Consider the following 21,414-nt stretch of genomic DNA (forward strand, 5'->3'; position numbering starts at 1 on the left):
CAAGGCTGGCTGCCGCTTCGTCCGGGTAACTTAATTAGCTTAACCGATACGAGCAGCTAGTATATTAATTACGCCCTCTGCTGAGTTTTTAGTTGGTCAAATTTTTTAAGTTTGTTTAAGTTTGTAGCAAAAAAAAAGGTAATATTTAATTTTAATATATATTCAATGTTAAAATTAATGAAACTAATTTCATGTCACAGATGTTGCTATTTTTTCTATTAACTTGATCAAAACTAATTCAAACGAGGTATAATATAATAAGGAGGGAGTAATTATTAGTGCCAAATTCTGGGTCATATGAGGATTGAAAATCACTACCCTAAATATAAATCCAGTTATCTCAATTACCTTCATACATATTCGGACATACTTACACCTTCTAATTTATTTAAATATTTTTTTCTGCAGGGTTTTGGGGCTATGGCGAGCTTAATACGGGTGTCTTTTAGTCTGATGGGTGATAGTTCCTACTCACTGGCGCTTCGAACAATCATATCTCTTTCTCCCGCAGCATTTGCTTTCTTTCTAACCCAAGAAAATCCGTTTTTCGCACGAGAACCATTCGTTCGTTTTTTTCTTCAATGAATTTTATCATTCAGTATTTGTTAAAAGGAGTAAATCCCTTCGGGAAAAAAAAATCAACGCTATAATTCTAGACACAACGGTTTTTCTTCCTGTATCCCAGACAGATGTTTCTGAGATTGTTGATGCAAAATTATTTGTAATCTTTTACTATTAGTATATGGTTACTGGTTGATGTTCCTAGTGAGCTCACCCAGATTTCTGCACGGTGCAAACACACTATGACTGTGTAGTTTCTGAAATTGGGATAAATTTAGAAAAAGTTGAGAGTTTATGTGTGTAGGAAAGTTTTGGATGTGATGAAAAGTTGGGAGTTGGAGGAAGTGTGATGTGAACTAAACGGGCCTATGTTCAAGATACTTGTAGTTTGGTGTCAGGTTAAAAAAAAACAGATCAATACGTCAGTACTGTCGAAGCAAGAGAGAGATAGCGCGAAGGAAGATGAGATAAAGAGGATCCCTTGTTTGCTAACCACAACATGGTTGGCTAATCATAGCATTATAGGAAACCTTACTCTTTTTTTTTTGGGGGGGGGGGGGGGGGGGGGGGGGGGGAGAAGTATCATTTTTTAGGCAATGACCGGATAACAAGTGAACAACTAACAAGATCTGTAGGTTAAGGCATTATGTAAATTGATTAGTTCCTCCTAAAGTTACTGAGAACGCCCCAAAATACTGTCAAAAGTTGCTTGTTTTTGGAGAAATTAAGACCATAATACCCATCACTAATAAGGTATGGTTAGATGTGCGCTGGGTTTAGATATAAGATGGAAATGTTTTGAATTAGAGATGATTAATGGGACGGTTAGCACCGGAGAAAAAAGTTTGAATCCCTCAAACATATCACTGTGAGGTACTCCCTCCATTTTATATTATAAGTTGTTTGACTTTTTTTTTAAGTCAAACTTCTTCAAATTTGATCAAGTCTATAAAAAAATATAATGATATTTTCAATACAAAACAAACATATTATTAATATATATTCAATGTTAGATTTAATGAAACTATTTTGATATTTTATATGTTGTTAAGTTTTTTTTTAAGCTTAGTTAAAATTAACAAAGTTTGACTAGAAAAAAAAATTAAACGGCTTATAATATGAAACGGAGGGAGTAGTATCTACAAAAGACATAGAAGTAATCCTAACAATTCATTGACTGCACAAGGGTCCACTGCATAAATAAGAGGGGGGCAAAGAATATATCGAAAGAAATGGCACTGACAGGCTGCTAGGCTCACAAGGTCCTCCAAGTGCAATGCTAAAATCAGCTCAGAAGTCACAAGATAACTAAACTACCACCGAATCAGACATAAATATTTGCTGTATTTACATACTAACACCCCACCCAAAACAAACAAACCCAGCAATGGTGCCCTTTGTTTGGGTGTGTAATCTGTAACAGGCTAATGTAATAAACAATTGAATGCACATATCCAACAGAAAACCTAATAAAATGTTATCACAGAATAGAAAGAATAATATATGAACTGCTGAATTTCACCAGAAGCAATGCAGTTTTACACCATGCAAAGGTTCCACTTCTAACTTGTAACACTCGATAATCACAATTGTAGGATCAACACTGAATTGGGACTGTTATGCCATCAATGTACATCGAGCATCAGTATGTTCGCAACTCATTTGCAGAAGGTTGAAGAGTGAGATAACATCGAGCAACTCTACATTTGCCATGTATCAGTATTTGTGCCACTGTACTAGAACACTAAGATGGTAAAGGGCAAGATCCCTACATTTGCCATGTATCAGTAATTGTGCCACCGTACTAGACCCTAAGAAGTAGGTAAAGCAAAAGATCCCAATGAAAGAATGAATCAAATTATCAACAATCAGCCACTCCTAATTTTTGGTCCTAACAAAAACTGTCCAAATACTTCTCTCTTTTCGCATACCAATTGGATTGGGATCAATCAGCAGCATCTCCGGGGGCCCTGCTCATGTAATCCTGTGAGAACAAAAGAATTTGTAACTACAAAACAGCAAAACCTGCAATATGGAAATAAGAAACAAGGCCTGAGGAACTAACCATAGCCCAAACGAGTAAATGCATACATGTAGCGGCCCCCAAAAGGATGTACAGTGTGTAGATTTCATTGGGAGCTAGCTCTAAGTGACTGTAAAGGATCACTAGCAGTGAGACGCCCAAGATTGCAAGTCTAGCAGATGCTCGAGCATAGAAAGCCAAGATGAAGGCAAGGATGTTCTTCATCATGGCTCTCCCTCTATTGCCACAAAGTACATCGAGGCCCACACATATCCACCATGTACAGAAAATAATATGGAATGTGCTTGGGCTCAAGGGGGAGTATGCGCTCTTGAGTCCGCCTGTCCTCGTCAAATAAGGGAAGATGGCAAGGGCACCAAACATTCCATAGTTGATAAAGTCTCTCTCACTCTGAGACAATTCAATAATCTGCAAAACGAAAATCAAATAAAATTAATAACTAAATACTACTATACAATTGGCATATCAAGGAAGGAACAAGAAGCAAGCTCCTCTACATTTGGCAAATCAAGAAAGGGAAAAGAAGCAATCACCTATACAATTGGCAAATCAAGGAATGAAAAGGAAGCAATCTGCAAGTAGAAACTCCCAATTTAAGCTCACTGTTCCAAACAGAAAGTCATGTGCATCAATAACGCTAATATAGTTTGAATCTGTATGAGATATGGTTCTTTATGAGATTTAATATACATGGTTATAATCTGTGATCACCAATTCACCATACAATCATCTGTTCATATTTTTATTATTTTTCTCAGACTAATGTGCAACTTAGCATGGGCTAAAAGCTGTCTTTTCTATAAAAAAAAACCTATTTGGTTGAGCCAAAAATAATAAGGCATTGATCATAGTATCTTTCAGTGAGTTAGTTATCACAAAACCAGAGAGTTCTATGGCAAAGACATGTTTTTACATTGTCCCACGGTAAATGCCACGAATCTACCTTATCCTATGGCAAATTTTGCCTAAAAGCTATACAGTGTTATGATGTAAATGCGTTAGATTTAGCTTGTGACTTTGGTTTCACTGCAACATGCATCAGATTCTGCATCCCACAAGGCTCTGAGCAAACTTGTTCTTACCTCCGATAGAGAAGCCCCGATCGGCGAGGAGGAGGAGGATGGCCTCTCGTGGGGATGGAGTAGAGGTGCCTCCAAATCAGCCTCTCCCGCCGCGTTCTTGTTGTGGCGGTTCTTGCGGCGCCATAGACGAAGCAGGCATCTAGGTCTCTCCGCCGCAGGGCCCGACTCGACCAGGGCGCGGACACAGTCATGCGCGGCGTGCGCCAGGTCGCCGGCGACCTCCGCGACGCCAGGCGACCCCGCCTCCTGCGCCGCCCGGAACACCATGGCGGCCGCGCGGACGACCTCGGCGGCGGCGCGGGGCCTCGCCTCGGGGGCGGAAGACCGGGCCAGCGCGAGGGCGGCCTGGCGCAGGGCGCCGCTGGGAAAGCCGCGGTCGCCGGCGGCGCTCGCCACCACCTCCGCCAGGTGCTCGGCGGTGACGGCGCGGCCGGTGGAGGTCGCGGCGGCCCGCGCCAGGCGCGCGGCGCGGGCGAGGAGCGCCGCGGAGCGCAGTAGCCTGCTCTCCATTGGAGGAGGAGGAGGAGGAGGAGGAGGAGGAGGAGGGTTCTTGGAATTCTTGGAGGGCGCGAAGGTTTCTTGGAATGGGAGGGGATCGCCTCGCCGCGGAGACGAAGAGGACCTTTTACGGACTTAGCTCGGGACGGAGAGACGACGAGAGGAGGCGGAGGCCCAAAAATATGGGCCGCATACGTGAGCCCTCCTTTCCCTTTTTTGAGCCCAATTACATTTTGCTTTAGGCCCAGGCCCGTTTCCTGTTTTCCTATCCTCTCTTTTGCTTATTCCTCTCCTCGCCAAACCTAGCTCATAGTTTATTTTCACTTTATGGAAAAGTAAAAACAATATATTAATATTGGAAATTTCTTGGATCCCCTAGTACATGCCCTATGGGGCCTATTTATAGGTTCATGTGCCCTAGGGTTATTAAATACATCGAAATTTATATGGTTACTCGTATGATATGAGATATTTATGATGGTAATTATGAACAAATTAGCCTTAGGGCTCTTCTTGAGCTGCTAAGTGGGCCTTCATTGAGTGGTTGCCCCTTTAAGGCTTTGAGTCCTTCGGCTTGGGACAAAGGTCTTCGGCTCCACCTGGTGACTTCGCCCATAACCTCTATCTTTGTGACAGTCGGCGCTTTACCGCCGTGCTTCCCCCTGGCAATTGTAGACCTGTTTCTGTAGGCTCGGTCAAAGGCCCTCGTGACATGTCTCCAACAATATATTTTCTGGACATTTAAATATTTAATACAACTTCATCCATCAGATTGCACCAATGCCTATACTTTTATTTATTCTGGGTCTCTACAACAGTAACAGAAATTTGTACACCTTCTCGAGAAATTTACACTCAGAAGAATAAAAAATACAAGGCGACAATGAAAAGAAACAGCTTCAGAAGACTTGTATCTGTAAAAACATTTCTGTATACAGGCTTGAAAACTATCAGATCCTTGGCGCCATCGCATTGCATTGCACCAGCCTATCGCCCAGCAGCTCTCATGAACTTGTCATATGGGCTTGCAGGTGGCAGCCTGAACGACCGGTCAGATTCGCTTGATGCCGAGTCGCTGCGTCGCATTCGCTCCTTCCTCGTCGACTGCGTCTCAGGCTCAGACCGAGCAGATGACTGCAACAAGATGTTGATGAGTTTTTCAGGACATTTTCAAAGATTTCAGTAGTGATGGATAGATTTTTTTTTTCTTGTCAAGATGAACATGCCTCGTTTGTTTCCAGTCCATTTTCTGCAGTCGAGCCACGGGAATCGGTCCTCGAGTGTTTGAAGCTCAGGAGAACAGACATCTTCTGTTGCTTCTCCATGACTAGGGCTTCGCATTGGCTCTTCATTTGATCGTAGGGTACAAGGTTGGCAGAAACTGGAGCATTAGCAACCTGCCTTGCTGTCTCATGAACCTGAAGAGAAAAAAAAGTCGTTTGATTACAAACGGATGAGGGGACTGTAAGAGATCTAGAAAATAGCGAGTGATCTTCATGTGCCATTGTTGTAGACAGAAATGGCGCATACCGATTCTATTAGTTGATTGACGTTTAGAACATCTGATGAAGCCATAGATCCAGAGGTTTTCCTGTCAGATTGCGATCCACTGTGTTCAAAAACGATGTCATCGTCATCATCCATCTCACAAGGAATGACTTCCTGGAAGCACAAGGGACGCAGATGCAACCAAAAAAGTTAAGACAACAGCAATTCATAAATAACAAAAAATCACCTAACTATAGAGAATCAGTACGGACCTCATCAAAACAATGGTCATCCTTTTCAGCGTATGTCGAACAAGAGTGTGGTGTTTCCATGAATAGTGGAGCACTGAGAGGGAATGAATCATCCAGGGAAAACTCCTGAAGAAGCTGCTCTTCTATACCATTAAACTTCTGCAATTTGCAGTGAAGACACTTAATCGTCAAATAACTTCTTGATTGTGAACAGAAAAATCAAGAAAACACGCTCTCATAATGTAAATCTGAATGTATACCTCTGACAGATTTTCAAACTTCTCCTTGAAGTGGGATATCACAATTTCTTTTAACTGTGTATCATTTTTATTTACACAAGAAAGAAAATTGCGTGCATCACTTTCATCTTCCTCAGAACCATAAACTATCCCACTGTTAGATGACTGTGGTGAACTAACAACGAGTCTACAATCATCAATCAGGCAAAGATGAGGGTCGACCTACAAAAACATCAATAAGCGAATTCAGAGTAAATTGAAAAATGTCACATCAGAGATATATATAAAGCAAGCATATTCAAAGTCAGGAATCAACTAACCATTTTCTCTGGAACTGCTGCTTTCACAAGAGGAATTGTCTGAGGAATATCAGCAACTTTTGCTGAAAAAATCAGCATTGCTGATGCCATTGTATACAAACACCTCCTACGTGATGGCTGCAAACCATCTTTATTTACAGTAGAAAATGTAAGAATAAATCAAGCAGGTATCAAATGACTAGATTGATAGGAAATATAATAAACTTGAAGTTGGACGCAATGGCTAAAATATACTGGTATTAGAAAAAATGATATTCCTATTTGGAAAAAATCCCTAGCTAGTTGTCACTTTTTTTTTTTGCATCATCATTTTGATATACAAAAGCAAAAACTTTAAAGAGCAGGCAAATGAGGATAAACTTACTTTCTTGGTTAAGGGACATCCTCCTGAGAGAGAAGGCCAACTGGAAACATCGAACTAATGCTGCGTGACTAGAGCTCTGCAACGAAAATTCAATGGTCAATCTCACAAATATAGCACACAATTTCAAGTCCAAAGGAGAAGTTGGCATCACTAGTCAAACTCACACTAGCAGGGAAATCTTAAAAAAAGTGTTAATCCATGCCTATTACATCAATAAAATATTCTAAAGAATCTATCTTGTGTAAAAATAGAGTATAAAAAAATATTATATAATATGAAATAACTCCATGCCAAAAGGGAAAAGACGGTATCTTTCCCTTTGGCTATTCTTTGATAATTTCAAGGCATGCAGAACAATGTTAAGTCAAGTTACTTGAACAATTCTTTTTGCCTATTGTATAACAAGAATGAACTAGATTAAGTGACCTACCTTTGTCATTGAACACAATAAAGCAATATTGTAGGTATGGCACATTGCTTCAAAATTTGCTGGTGAGTTATCTTCTAGAGGTGCTTGGCTCCAAATTGATGAAAGGAGGAGAACAAGTTGGCTACTGTTCAGCTTCATGAACTTAAGATTCTGCTTCAGTGGAAGAAAATGTGTCAGCTGGACATCCGAAAACACCAAGACCAGAAAATACCAAGTTCAATAAGAATACTAGTTGGAGTACATACTTCATCTTTCAATGGAATTCCAAGACCAGGGCTCTTCCTTGAATTTGGTTCTGTATGTGTGTATCCGTTCTCAGAGCCAACTAGAGTTTCTGGTTTTACATTGTTTTGTAACTGTTCATGGGTCCTGCTTTTGATCCGGACTTCATCCATTATGGCCTCAGAAGAAAAGGCAGAAAGAGCCAACAAAGTAATGCTCTGTGAATCATTGCCCTTCACAGGGATAGGAAAACTTATGCCTGACCATGGGCATAGAAGTGAAGGTGCAATAATGGTGGATAGGACACGATGTGAACCAACCCTTGTCTTTTTGTCTGGGTGCATCATTGCTAAGAGAAGCTGATGAAACAAAGCTTCAGGAAATGCCTGAAATATTAACAAGGAATAGCCAATTAACACTTTTGTTCAATAGCAAAATTCTCCTGCAATGGTGAACACACTAGAAAACTTGCCTTCTGGTTGTACAATGACTTGTGGATGGAAGCTGCTATTTGCACTGTGCGGAAAACTGATGAAATTGTTGTTCTGGCAATGGTGGCAGTACAAGAGAGATTCTCAAGCATTACTCCCACCATGTCAAGAACAGGCCCAACATCACCAACCTATTCAATGAATTAACAGCCTTTAATGTCTCTCTGATGAAAGCAAAATGTAGTAATGTAACAAAGGAATAATACAGCATAATGAACCTTTTCTGTCAATTGCACCAGGCACTCCTCCAAGGCCACATAAAGTGCACTGTTCCACTTGTCAACATCATTTTGAGCATTTGGTGATTCAACAGCACAATGCATGCATTTGCGCAAGTGCTTTATTAAGTCGCTTGTTGCACTTGCTATTGTCACCGACGCCTTCAACTTTGCGTGTTTTGCAAGAAGCGAAGCAACTTTTAAAATGCTTGTTTGCTTGGCAGGCTTCTTGGCAACACTCTTATGATCTATGTGTTTTATGGTGAAAGATAACAGCAAATGGCCATTTTGCCCTGTTAAGAAACAAGATTTAGAAGAGCACTAAATCTTTCTGCTGTTAAACACTAACAAAACCAAAAAAAATGGCACAAAAAGAGAAACAAATAGCATGGGTGAAAAATTTTGCACCTGATTTGTCCATCAGTGCCTGCATTTCTTGTAGAATAGAAAATGCAATCCCATTTTCAGGAGACCAATAGTTGTGGCTATCAAAAAGGCGGAAAAGAGGATCAAGAACACGCCGCACTGTTGTTGCCTCCTTGGCGATACTGGCCATATTACGTAAGCAAACCCTTGCCCAATGTGCTGGATTTTCAGATGCAGACCTGTCAACACACTAAGTCATTAAGATGACAAGGGCACAAATCGAGTGTGGAAATGGGCCGTTACATTAGCAGAAATTCTCACATTGTATCAGATGCCACTTTGGCACTATTTTGCCCAGATACTGGCAACCCAGTCAGACTTCCATTGATTACCAAATCATCATCATCTTGAAGCCTGACAACCTCTTTTATTGAGAGAGTTTGATTAACCTCATAACAACTTACGATAACGGACACAACCTGGGTTCAAGAATGAATTCAGAGACTAATCAGAACCCTTACTGAATTACTGTTTCTGGCGCACTTCAAATGAAACTATCATGCTACTTTTTTTTTCTATTCATAGACTAATCAAATATCTTCCACTTATTCAACAAGTCTATCTGTAGTATTAATGGCATCAACTTGTCTATGCTCCAAAGATGAATCTTATGCAATTCCAACAAGAGAACAAATATTCACCAGGAGGCATCTATCAACCATGAATGAGAATTAAGTCTTAACTCTTAACATTCTAGCCCAACACAGAGTGATAAGGACTTACTTCATCAAGTTCCATGGAAATGTGTGAGTGGTCACCCATGTATTGGACCTGATTACAAAGTGGTAAATGAGTATATTAGGATTAAAAAGTTAAATTTAATCAATAGACTAATTTAATGGCATCACTTGGCAAGAACCAGTAATGCAAGTATAGGATTATCTGTTGGGAATTCTCAAGCAATATCAATATAACCAACATTAAAAAAATGTTATATTTGCAAAACAAATTGTATAATAGTTGAATGTAGTTCCTTATTTTGTTCTACATTATTATTTCTGGTCCAACAAATCTACTGTAAATTAGCCCTAAATGGCTAGCTCGCAACATATAAGACTACCTTATCCATTTCATCAGAGAATCAAGTAAAAACTTTTCTTACCATAGAAGCAAGAGCCTGAAGTGCAGCACATCGGAGGCGGAACCCTTTGTCATCTTCCCTTAGTTCTTGACTAATTTGGCAAAGTTTTGGTATGAGGCCTTCCAGATTAAACATATGCGTGCTATCAACCTACATGAACTCAAATTAAACCAAACAGATGGCAGATTTCTAGCAAACCAAGTAGGTGAAATTTGTTACAGTCGTCAATAACCTGGCCGTTGAGAAAGTCAACAAGCATTAGACAACCCAGGACCCGCAAATCATCATTCATTCTCTGATCGAGAAGAGTACGAATAATGCTCAATGTGCTTGTGGCCAGCAATGGTCTGAATCAAGAATAATATGGTCAGTACAGCAGCAAACATTTGCTATGGGTGCTTGACTGGCAGAATAGAGCCTTTACACTTACGTATGATCCTTGCATGAACACAGAAGCTTCCTGTATATACATGGTACAACTTTGGCCAAGGTGAAATTCTCATGTCTCAGATCTTTATAGCACCTCTCCTCAAGGTACTCTGTGATCTGCAGACATAAAATCAGTTCCGAGTTCCACAAATTCATTCATCTCGGTAAGTCCTACTTAAACAGCCTAAAATCATTCCAGCTAGTGATCGGTGCTAGCGAAAGTTGATCGGTTGTACTCTGGCAAAAGGAATTACCATCACACTAAAGCAATGCAGTGTAAATCAGCCATTATGTGGTAACTACTCGGCACCTATAAAGACTGCTTTCAGAAATACGGAAATTCAGTCTAAACTATTCAAGCTAACAGATTGCGCGACAATTCTAGTAAAAACAGAGAGGAGATCAAAATGTGTTACCTTGGGTATCCGCGTCGGATTTCTCGAGATATAATCGCAGAGCTTCCCAATCCTCCTATCATTCGGTTCACCATCCTACAGCAACAACATCACACCCTCAATCAACAAACCCCCTCCACACATTTGACCACAGACTCCAATTCGCAGAAACTAGAACTATTTGACCACAGACCCAAATCGCAGAGACTACAACTAAGCATCAGAAATGGCTGAAATGCCAAGACAGGATTCAGTAATCGCCATACCGGTGGAAGCTGGTAGATCTCCGCGATGATCTTCTTGTACCTCTTGACGGGCTGACGCGAGCGCGCCCGCAGCGAGGGGCAGAAGTAGCAGAGGCTGCTGCAGGCAGGCAGCACCCGCCGCGACATCACCCCCATCTTCTTCCTCCTCCTCCTCAAAGCCTCCCAAAAAAGAGCCTTTTTGGGATCGAATTCGGCTCAAGCAACACAATTCTCAGAACTCCAAGAACTAAAACTCTCTTCGATCCAAGGCACCAAGCAGCAAGATGCTTGAGCAAACAGCAGAGAATTTTCGCAGCAGAGGGGGTAGAGGATTAGATAGCAGGTCGCCTTCTTCCTCCTCCCCCTTCCCACGCAGCCAACCGAGACCCTTCGGATCCAAACCAAGATCAAACCTCGCGTTCGTACTACGACTTCTTGACCAAATCTAATCCGCGTAGAATTATCTTTTCAAAAAAATAAAAAATAATAAAAAAGCAGCGATTCCCCGGGGTCAAATCTGCCGCGAACACCCCAACAACAACAGCAAGAAATCCGAATTGGAATCAAGCGACAGACAGAGCCCAGAAAGCCGAATCCAACTCCTTCCCAAAAGATCAAAACCTTCGCTGCTCCCCACTCCTCCTCCTCAGATCGCCTCCGAATGCTAGCGAAGGCAGCAACTAGAGTAGACTAGACTAGACTCTAGAGTACTACTACGAGAGTAGAGCACCGATCCTCGCCGCAGGTGAGGGTGAGGCCGCGGCGGAGGTGGGGGCGGTGGAAGGCAACGGTCACCTCACGGTAAATTTGGCAGCAAGCTGCGGCTGCAGCGGAAGCTGGAGCGGCGGCGGAATATTCATTCATTTCATATGGGCACCCGATGCGTCGCGGTTTTCTTTCTCCATCGCTGCGTGGGCATGGTGCGGAAAAAGGGGATTTACGAGGGGGCTTTTCGGAAAAAAAGGCGGGCGCCTTGTTTGTTCCTTCCTCCTCCTCTGAACTTTTCTGACAGGTAGGCACGGTACACGATGCGGCTGGCCGGCCGGCCGGCCTGCCGCTGCCGGCAGCGAGGCGACCCTGAAATTACGCGCGTGCCCTCGTGAAGTTTTCCTTTTTTTTTTCTTAGACAAAATTGGCTATAGGACATTAAAAAAAGGTAAATTTCACGAAACTACATTTTATGGTTCAAGTTGCAGAAAACCACACACATTTTGATACTTAGCACTTATATACATATATTTTAGTAGTTTAGTTTCACAAAACCACACTATCGATGAATGGATTCACCCGCGGGATGATGTGGTCGCTCCATCTAGGATGAGGATGTGGCATCCTATTAATTTCGTGTGATGGCTGGTAATAGGATGCCATGCCCTCATCCTAGGTGAAATAGTCATATCATCTCGCAGGTGAATCCATTCATTGATAGTGTGGTTTTGTGAAACTACACTACTAAAATATATGTACTTAAGTGACAAGTGTCAAAGTGTGTGTGGTTTTCTGCAACTTGGACTTACAAAACGTGTAGTTTTGTGAAATTTACTCTAATTTCTCTGTATAGAGTAAAAGTATTTACAAAAGGACTTCGATGTTACTACTACCATACTACTCCCTCAAATACTTATACTACTCCCTCCGTCTTAAAATATAGACACATTCAGCTACTCGGTTGAGTGCTGCCACAGCCAGCACCTATAGTAGCAACATACTGTAGCTATGGTTGTTGTAGCATTGACTGTCAAATAGGATCTACAACAACTTCAAATATAATCTTTTTTATCTACATTATTTGTCAATTGATCACGATATTTTCTTATTTAATTTTACTTTTCTTTACTACCCATATCCAACTAAAAGAATAATTATAATTTAGGGTGGAGATAAGGTGGTGTTTGGATCAGAGACTAAATTTTAGTCTCTGTCACATTAGATGTTTGAACACTAATTATAACTATTAAACGTAGACTAATAAAAAACTAATCGCATAAATGAGAGCTAATTCACGAGACAATTTTTTAAGCCTTATTAATCCATAATTAGCACATGTTTACTGTAGTATTACATAGGCTAATTATGGATTAATTAGGCTGAATAAATTCGTCTCGCGAATTAGTCCAGGTTATGAAATGAGTTTTATTATTAGTCTACATTTAATACTTATAATTAGTGTCCAAACATCCGATCTGACAGGGACTAAAATTTTAGTCCCTAATCCAAATAGCTCCTATGTTCTTAATACTCCTTCTACTTTCCCAACTCACCTTCCTCGTTTTTTTGTGTGCACGCTTTTCAAACTGCTAAACGGTGTGGTTTTTTTAAAAAAAAAAATCTGTATGAAAGTTACTTAAAAAATCATACTAAACGTTGGAGTACTTCGTTTCGCGTGCTAGGCGCCTAGGCCTCCCGAACACAGCGGGATGGCGTGGGCAAGGGAGGGGTAGAATGGTCAATCGCGTCGTCCTCTCCGTCCGTCCGTCCCTGGACTGCAGGGATTGCAGATGGATGGTTCTCACGTCGTCCGGAGTTGTTGTTGCGTGAGATCCGAGGCTCTTCACTGTCAGTTATTACTGCGCCCGAGAGGCTGTCACCCATTCAAAGAAAGGAACGTGTCCTGCGTTTCCGAGCGGTGTGGTGGGGCCCGCTTGCTGTCACGTCTGTCCTCCTGTGCGTCCTTCTCCCATCTCCCAGGGCCTTCAATTCCCTGCATTGTTGGGGGTTGGTTAGCCGGTAGTACACACCCTCGGTAAAAAAAAAAAAAAGCCCAACCACTGCTAACACAACGAATTTTGATGAAGGGATTACTCCAAACTAGGATGTTTTAGGCATTAAAAAAAACTCAAACCTCGTGGCTTAATTTGCTCATATCAGTATCAAACTTAGGTCAAATTGACTTACAAACTCGAAGTCATAACAAGACAAGTTAAACTGAGATTTTATCTCATCAGCTCGCACGTTTCCTAAACTGCCAAATGGTACTTGTTTGAGAATTTTTTTATTGGAAAGTTGTTTTAAAAATTATATTAGTTTTTTTACTAATATTTAATTAATCATACGCTAATATATGCTTCATTTTGTGTGCTAGAGAAACCCCTCCTAAACACAGCAAAAAAAAAAGATCACCAATTTACCATGTGTTCATACAGTTGCGTTAATTTGCTCGTTTTTCGTGAGCATATGCTTTATGAAATAATAAGCAATACTCCTTCCTTTTCACAATGTAAGTCATTCTAGCATATCCATATTCATATTGATGTTAATGTCTAGATTCATTAATATTAATATGAATGTGGGAAATGCTAGAATGACTTACACTGTGAAACGGAGGAAGTATGTTTTGTGCACAAGTTTTAATTGTATATAAGTTTATTATAAAATATAAAAGAAACTATTGGCCCAAAAGTCTACCTGCACTGCGTAAGAGAGAAGACACGGGCTCAAAAGGAAAAAAAAAAAAAACAAAAATGTTGCTACCTGTGGCCATACAAAGTCAGCGACGTGACAGGACTACAAAACATGCCGGAAGGAGGAGTACCTGTCCTGGAAACGTGGCAAGCTGTTGGTTGTTTCTTCAGCATACGTGCTGTATTTTTATCTAGAAAATGAGCATCAGGACAGCACAGCCTGTGCACCTGTAGGGAAGAAGAAGAAGAAGAAGAATTATTCAGCAGCAAAGCGGATGCTCCTCCTGCTCCTACCAGGCAGGCGCACAACCTTGCCAGCGCTGCTAATCAATCTCCATGTGCCGGCAACCAGCACCAACCGGGAGTACCAATACACCTAACAGGTTTGTTTTTACTCCACTTTTTAGGGCCCGTTTAGTTCCCCAAATTTTTTTCCCAAAAACAACACATCATATCTTTAGACACATACATTAAGCATTAAATATAGATAAAAAGAAAAACTAATTGCACAGTTATAGAGGAAATCGCGAGACGAATCTTGCCTAATTAGTCCGTGATTAGCCATAAGTGCTACAGTAACCACATGTGCTAATGACGGCTTAATTAGTCTCAAAAGATTCGTCTCACGGTTTTCAGGCGAGTTCTGAAATTAGTTTTTTCATTCATGTCCGAAAATCCCTTCCGACATCCGGTCAAACGTTCGATGTGACACTCAAAAATTTCCTTTTTCCCAACTAAACACACCCTTAGGTACTCCTACTAATCTGCGTGTTCAATTCATTCCCTAACACATGGATTTACATTATGGGCTGGTTTGGTTTGAGACCTAAATTAGGTTTATCAATATTTGGCAATTTTAATAGTGTTTAGTGTCTATTTGGTTTGAAGCCAAATTTTGGCATGCCTAAGAAAATAGGCCATTTCAATAGTGAACTTAGGCTATTTTGGCTTTAATCCAAACACAACTTTGCCTTACCAAAATTAGTCATGCCAAAATTTGGCACTGATAAAATTTGGTAATGCCTATTTAAACCACAAACCAAACCAACCCTATGTCTCACGAGCCATGATCCAACTCTGCCTGCTGGTACACAGCTGCCTTGTCCTGGATTTTTTTAAAAATTATACCCTTCTTTTTACAAATATTTTTACAAAGAATTGGCAAAAATATAATATCGTTACAAAGCAAGGAATATACACGTTTAAAAAGAATTAGCAAAAATATAATATCGTTACAAAGCAAGGAATATACACGTTTAAAAAGAATTAGCAAAAATATACTAGAATGCGAACTCGCGGCGGACGTGTGAGTTCGCATATTGGGATGCGAAGTCGTGACCTTGTTTGTATATCCACATACGCGAGTTCACATCTCCGCTTTGCGACAATGATATACTTCTACCAGTCCCTTCAAAACGTGTATATTTTAAAACCGGTGATAAAAAGGGTATATTTCCCAATTTGTTCTCGATGTCCTAAGCTTTTATATCAGTGTTGTGTGCTTACCCTAAGCCTGGGCTGCCTGCCAAAGAAACATCACCATATACGTTGGCTTCTAAAGTGTTGGGCTGAGTGGGCATATGGGCTACTCCCTCTTGGGCCCAACAAAGCACGCAAAGCCCACTCCAGTTGGCACGGGCTGCATGGGCCGCATTTCCTATAGGCCCTGCGATAATAAAAAATTGGAGAGAGAGAAACACGTAATCTAGTTTTACGCTTTCCTACTAGGCTTACGTAACATGTTGATCTACTACACACAATACGCTTCCCCACTCCTCTGATATCTTCCAGGGCCCATTCACTTTGATGCTATTTTCAACCTTATCAAATTTTAGTAAAGTTGTCAAAAAAGTGGCTATATTTAGTTTGCTACCAAATTTTGATAACTATATAAGAAATGATGCTAAAATTTTGATAATGCTAATTTTTGGTAATTTTTTTTTCCGCATCATCAAAGTGAACATGCCCCAGTTCCATCTCCCGCAGCAAAACCCCACTCCCTCCACTCCGGCGGTTTCATCCTCCTGTCCTCCTGGTAAGCCTCGAAAAAATTCCCAACTTTGCACTAGCATTTCGCGCAACGCGCACCGAATCGGTGCGATTTCTTGAATCCTGACGGTTTCTGTCGAATTTACGGTGGTCACTATCCATCACCGAGGCTGTTTCACCAAAAATGCTCCAAGAAATGCTGAAACTTCTCGGTTTGTTTTGCTGGTAGGTTTCACAGGATGGCTTCGCGGGCTCCAATCGCCATCCAAAACGAGAACCTGCCGATCTTTCGCGGTGATTATCCCACCACCGTCTCCGAAAATCCGCGGCGAGCGTTTTTTCTTGCTCTTTGATTTCTTTGCTCTTTGATGCGAAGGGATCGATGGCAAGAAGGCCGGGGCGGCGGCGGCGGCGGCGGCGAGGGTGGGGCGGCAGGAGCGCAGAGCCCTAGGTGATCTCAGCAAGGCCCGGAGAGCTCGGCCGGCGAGCTCCACGGGAGGGAAAGCTACTGCAGCAGCCAGTGTTGGGGGATCTGGTAAGAATCTGGTGAAGCCTAGCTACCTGAGCGATGAGGATTGGATGAAATGCTGCGAGTGGGCGAAGGATGGGGTTGAAACTGCCAGTTTTACTGGGAACGATATGCAGAAACTGCTCAGTGATAAGCTGGAAGAGCGTATGTTTCTGTTTTTTTATTTTACTTTTATGGATGCCTTTGTGCCAGTATTCGCGTATGATAAGATGTAGTACTTACTACTGCCTTTTTTTATGTGTATTATTGGGGGTATGTAATTAGGCATACAGAAGAAGGTGGAGAAGGCAATGGGGACGATGCAACTCTCCATGGACAGTCTTTACCGCATCGATGCGCATTCAAAGGTATAGTGTGGTTCAAGAGTGGCAAAACGTAATCACGGCGATGTGCCAGAATGGAGAGGAGGAATTTCATAAGTACCCTAAGTATTAGTGGCAATGAATTAATATCATTGAGAAGTTTTGAATTGTTGCCAACAATGATTTTAAGCATTTCTCTCTAGTTAGCGGGTATCTTAGCACGGCACTCTCGAATTACATTAGGGTTAGGCTGCCTTGATATTTCTATCCTCACCTACCATTTTGTGAATCTTATAAGATGGATTATTAGCGTGTAGGAATGGTGATAAGTACAAGCTGATCTTGTTCTGTTAATGCCATGAGCACATGATAATGTATAGTAATATAGTATGCATTTGTGTACTTTCAGTTGATAATTGCACTATTTTTGTATTTCAGGCATGCATGGTGGATCCTGAAGATAAAACAGAACTGGATCTTGATACAGAATTTCTTCCTCCAATGTCATACTTAAGCTCAAGACTAGGTTCTCTTCTTCTGCACCTCTTACATGCAATGGCACATGTATATCTGTGGCTGGCAATTTACAAAATTGAATGATTTTCTAGTAACCTTCTACAAATGAATTGAGCCACTGTATTCGGCTTTCATCAATCCAGAGCTTTGTTTCTTCTCCAAAGAGAACAAGCCATTGCTAGAAACTTTATGCATGCCGCTCTCCTTTCTTCTAGCAGACCTTGTAACTAGTTAAATGTACTTCTGTATAGAAAGTTGCTTGGGATGTTCGACGTGTGCTGGTGCATGAAAAATCTTTATTTTTTTTGGGTAACTTCTGAAACAAACCTATTGGTTTTTTTTTTTTACAGGTGAACACAACGCCAATCATGTTCTTTCTGACTTGGAATTCGAACATGAAACATTTGCTAATTGCAATTTAGACTTGAAGCTCAAGGAAGAATATGGAACATAATTTCCTGAGGTCTCATACTCTTGTAGTACAGTGTACTGCGATCATGTTCAACTCTTAGTACATCTAGTTGTATTGCAATTTTTTTTTTGTTTGTGTTGTATCTGTTCTCTTAACCAATCCAACTATTCTGGGCGGCCAAATTGACTCAGATATTTTGTTGTGTTGCTAGTTTTCCTTCTTGTAGTGTAATGCTATCTCTGTAGACTGTAGTTATTCCCATTCACATTTTCTGGGGACACCAGTTGTTGAAATGAGTTTAACTTGGCTTAGTCTCATGTTATGTTTCCCATGTCATTTTAATTGCAAATGCTTTTATATGTTGTTTCTTTCCACCCCAAACAGCCATAAAATGGTAACCAGGTTTACTCCCAAGCAAATGTGCATCACCTCATGATGCATGAAGGGTGTGAATGTTCAAATTTCAATCTTTCTTCCTTTTCCCCTACTAAATACAAAATTAAATAGAAAAAAGTTAAAAGATGCAACAATGTGACAAGTCTAGAGCATTAAAGGTCAGGGTGAGGTAGCAGGTGACAGAATGTGTGAATGTTTACTTGCATTGTCAGTTTCCATTTGGTGTTAACATGACTTGCAGGGCATAAAAGTGTGTACTCATGTGGGGTGTCAACTAGAGCCAAAATTAGAACATAAAAGTGGTGTTCTAAAGGTGGCAAAACACGTAGATGGTCGAAGATTGAGACTTTCATATCTTACTGGACCATTGGAAGAAGATACATACAACGCATGAACAAGCTTGGATAAGCTTGCCAGCAGTTTGGCAGATGCTGAATGCTTGAGTGTAAAATACGTGCAAACATTGCTTGTGGTTCAAAGTTAACATTTTACTTTTTTTTCATCCCGAGTTATCTTTTCCCTCATCACCTATAAATAGCTCTCCTTTGTTGAGAAAGACCACCAGAGAGAGAAATTTGCAAGTGATCAACAGCTGACTTGTTTGCCTCTGCCATGGAGAAGAATTGTGCATGCCCACCACCAAGCAAGGGAAACATGATCACAATTCTGAGTATTGATGGAGGTGGGGTGAAGGGTATCATTCCTGCTGTCATCCTCTCATTCCTGGAATCTAAACTTCAGGTCAATCCTATATTTCTTAATTTCTTCCCATGTATAATTGTGTATAGCTTAGTGATCAGTAGGCTTGGGTAAATTATGTTAATGGAATTCATAGCCTTTCTAAGTAACATCTTCTCACCTTGAAATTTTCATCTGGCCTTTTGACTACATGATTAAGAGTCATTCTTCTCTTTGGGTAACATTTTTTCTCTGCGCATGTCTGGCAGTAACTTACTTGTTGAATTGCTTTGCTCTTCTAGGAGCTTGATGGGAAGGATGCTCGGATTGCAAACTACTTTGATGCCATTGCTGGCACAAGCACAGGTGGTCTTATTGCAGGCATGCTAGCAGCTCCATCACTGGGCAATGCCAATCAACCATGCTATGCCAAGGATATTGTCCCATTTTACCTCAAGCATTCCCCCCACATCTTTCCGCACAGGTAAAGTATGTATTACAGGCTTCAGTTAATACTAATAACAATCTTTGCAATTATGTAGTTGTATGTTTCTGTCTGAGGTCAGTAGAGAAGCTATGACCATATCTAAGTGTTTATGGTCAACCAATTTCTGAGTTGAACTGTTTTCTTGTTAATTGATTTTTTAACTAGCTATGAAAATATAAATGGTATTTTGTCAACTGGATTTTGCAACCAGGACTGGATTTTTTGGTTGGTTCTTCAACATCCTGGGCATCATAAAGATGGCCATTGGGCCAAAGTATGATGGAAAATACCTTCACAGACTAATCAATGATCTTCTTGGCGAGACGAGGATGAAAGAAACATTGACAAATGTTGTGATTCCCACTTTTGATGTGAAGTGTGTGAAGCCAATAATATTCAGCACATTCAAGGTCCCTTCTCTAAACTGAGTTAGCATGTGGATTTCACATGACAATTTTTTGGAGTGGTGTGAACTAATGTATATGCTACAATGCAGGCGAGACGTAAGCCCTTGAAGAATGCTTGTCTTGCTGATGTATGTATTGGTACATCTGCAGCACCAACCTTTCTCCCTGCACACTATTTTGAAACCGTGGATCACACGGGTGCATCGCAAAGCTTCAACATTATTGATGGTGGCATGGCAGCAAACAATCCAGTATGTTTTTTCTTCATCATTTTTCTGAAGTTGTCAACTTTTGTTGGGTTTAAATTCCTGTGTAAAAACTCTATACTTTTGTCTTTCAACAATAATGTTTACCCAGTAACGCAATATGCCTTTTTTCATTATGTGTTTTGTATAGACTTCACATGAACCTTTGTTGCCAAACTGGACATGGTAATATTTAAGATGCTAACTTATCTTGATGTCTCTAATTTGGCAGACTTTGGTGACTATGGGTGAGATAACAAAGCAGATCAAGCGGAAGAGCGAGGAGTTCCCGAAAGCCGAGCCCTTGGATTACCGCAAGTATCTGGTGATATCTTTGGGCACGGGTCTGCCGGAGCACGATATCATGTTTGATGCAAGAAATGTTGCCAAATGGGGCATTTTTCGATGGCTAGTTGATAAGGATACAATGCCGTTGCTCAACATGTTCTTTCATGCCAGCTCAGATATGGCCGATACTCTCGTTGCAGACCTCTTTCAAGCAATCGGATGTTCACACCAACTATTGCGCATTCAGGTACGCGACCCATGCTTTACAATCTATTGTCATGGGTGCCATCCAAGTTAGTTATTTATTTGTTGACATGTTCTAAAAAATATTGTATAAAAAACATTTATACCTTGTTCACCATTACAGGATCACAACATCCCAATAGGGGCAATATCCAATGACCTCTCGACGAAGGATCATCTTCAACTGTTGATTAAGATAGGCGAAAACCTTCTCAAGAAGCCACTAAGCAAGGAAGAGTGTGAGAAGAACAACATTGAGCCAGAGCCAAACCTTCATGGTGACCATGTGACGACCTATGCAGATATGCTCACACGGTTTGCAAAGCTACTTTCAGACGAGAGGAAGTTAAGGCTCCACAACATGAAGCTGGATGCTAAGCCCTAGCACAATTGAAACGTGAGATCCTTGGAACAGATGTCTCATGTTCATCTATAGGATTGCGTGTCCCCTACTAAGCCAATTAATTTTGTATTGTGAAATAGCTGTCTGAACTGTTAAAAATAAGAACTTTGTACAGTGGTGGTAATGTTGCTTTTATTTGCTTCAAAAAACACTAGTTGGTAAAGTTTATACTACCTATATCTGTGTGATGTGTGGTGTCTGTTCAGAATGTAGAACTATGTATTGTAATGGTGAATTTATGAAAAACGATGTATTTGAATATATTGTATAACTATGTCTTCTTCATCGCAATTCAATTCCCAGCATTTACTTATAAATCGTTAAGAACACATGT

The 21,414-nt window shown here is 40.8% G+C and overlaps 3 protein-coding genes across 5 annotated transcripts; 2 read left to right on the forward strand and 1 right to left on the reverse strand.

The window, feature by feature from the left end:
• Positions 1-4,957: 4,957 nt before the first annotated feature.
• LOC127784247 (protein SEMI-ROLLED LEAF 2) lies at positions 4,958-11,656 on the reverse strand. The gene is made up of 19 exons (XM_052311443.1): positions 10,806-11,656; positions 10,561-10,635; positions 10,146-10,261; positions 9,948-10,062; positions 9,737-9,865; positions 9,358-9,405; positions 8,896-9,053; positions 8,617-8,813; positions 8,209-8,501; positions 7,972-8,121; positions 7,523-7,885; positions 7,278-7,427; positions 6,848-6,923; positions 6,484-6,611; positions 6,185-6,385; positions 5,946-6,083; positions 5,716-5,847; positions 5,412-5,603; positions 4,958-5,319 (listed from the first exon to the last, which is right to left on the reverse strand). The coding sequence occupies exons 1-19, from the start codon at positions 10,938-10,940 to the stop codon at positions 5,173-5,175; spliced, it is 2,943 nt and encodes a 980-aa protein (XP_052167403.1). The 5' UTR covers positions 10,941-11,656; the 3' UTR covers positions 4,958-5,172.
• A 4,472-nt stretch (positions 11,657-16,128) lies between these two features.
• LOC127760409 (uncharacterized) lies at positions 16,129-18,011 on the forward strand. Of its 3 annotated transcripts, none has more exons than XM_052284698.1 (6): positions 16,129-16,220; positions 16,404-16,468; positions 16,551-16,847; positions 16,968-17,050; positions 17,444-17,531; positions 17,872-18,011. In XM_052284698.1, exons 2-6 carry the CDS (start codon positions 16,414-16,416, stop codon positions 17,973-17,975), a joined length of 627 nt encoding a protein of 208 aa, XP_052140658.1. In that variant the 5' UTR covers positions 16,129-16,220; positions 16,404-16,413; the 3' UTR covers positions 17,976-18,011. The 3 variants fall into 3 exon arrangements, with proteins under 3 accessions (XP_052140658.1, XP_052140729.1, XP_052140798.1); XM_052284769.1 differs by lacking the exon at positions 16,129-16,220 and adding an exon at positions 16,244-16,280; XM_052284838.1 differs by lacking the exon at positions 16,129-16,220 and adding an exon at positions 16,303-16,321.
• Positions 18,012-18,927: 916 nt separating this feature from the next.
• LOC127760314 (patatin-like protein 2) lies at positions 18,928-21,414 on the forward strand. Its single transcript, XM_052284586.1, has 6 exons — positions 18,928-19,070; positions 19,310-19,491; positions 19,706-19,904; positions 19,991-20,152; positions 20,379-20,681; positions 20,802-21,414. Exons 1-6 carry the CDS (start codon positions 18,942-18,944, stop codon positions 21,060-21,062), a joined length of 1,236 nt encoding a protein of 411 aa, XP_052140546.1. The 5' UTR covers positions 18,928-18,941; the 3' UTR covers positions 21,063-21,414.

This window comes from Oryza glaberrima, chromosome 1, assembly GCF_000147395.1.
Source record: "Oryza glaberrima chromosome 1, OglaRS2, whole genome shotgun sequence".
In the NCBI taxonomy this organism is placed as follows: domain Eukaryota; kingdom Viridiplantae; phylum Streptophyta; class Magnoliopsida; order Poales; family Poaceae; genus Oryza; species Oryza glaberrima.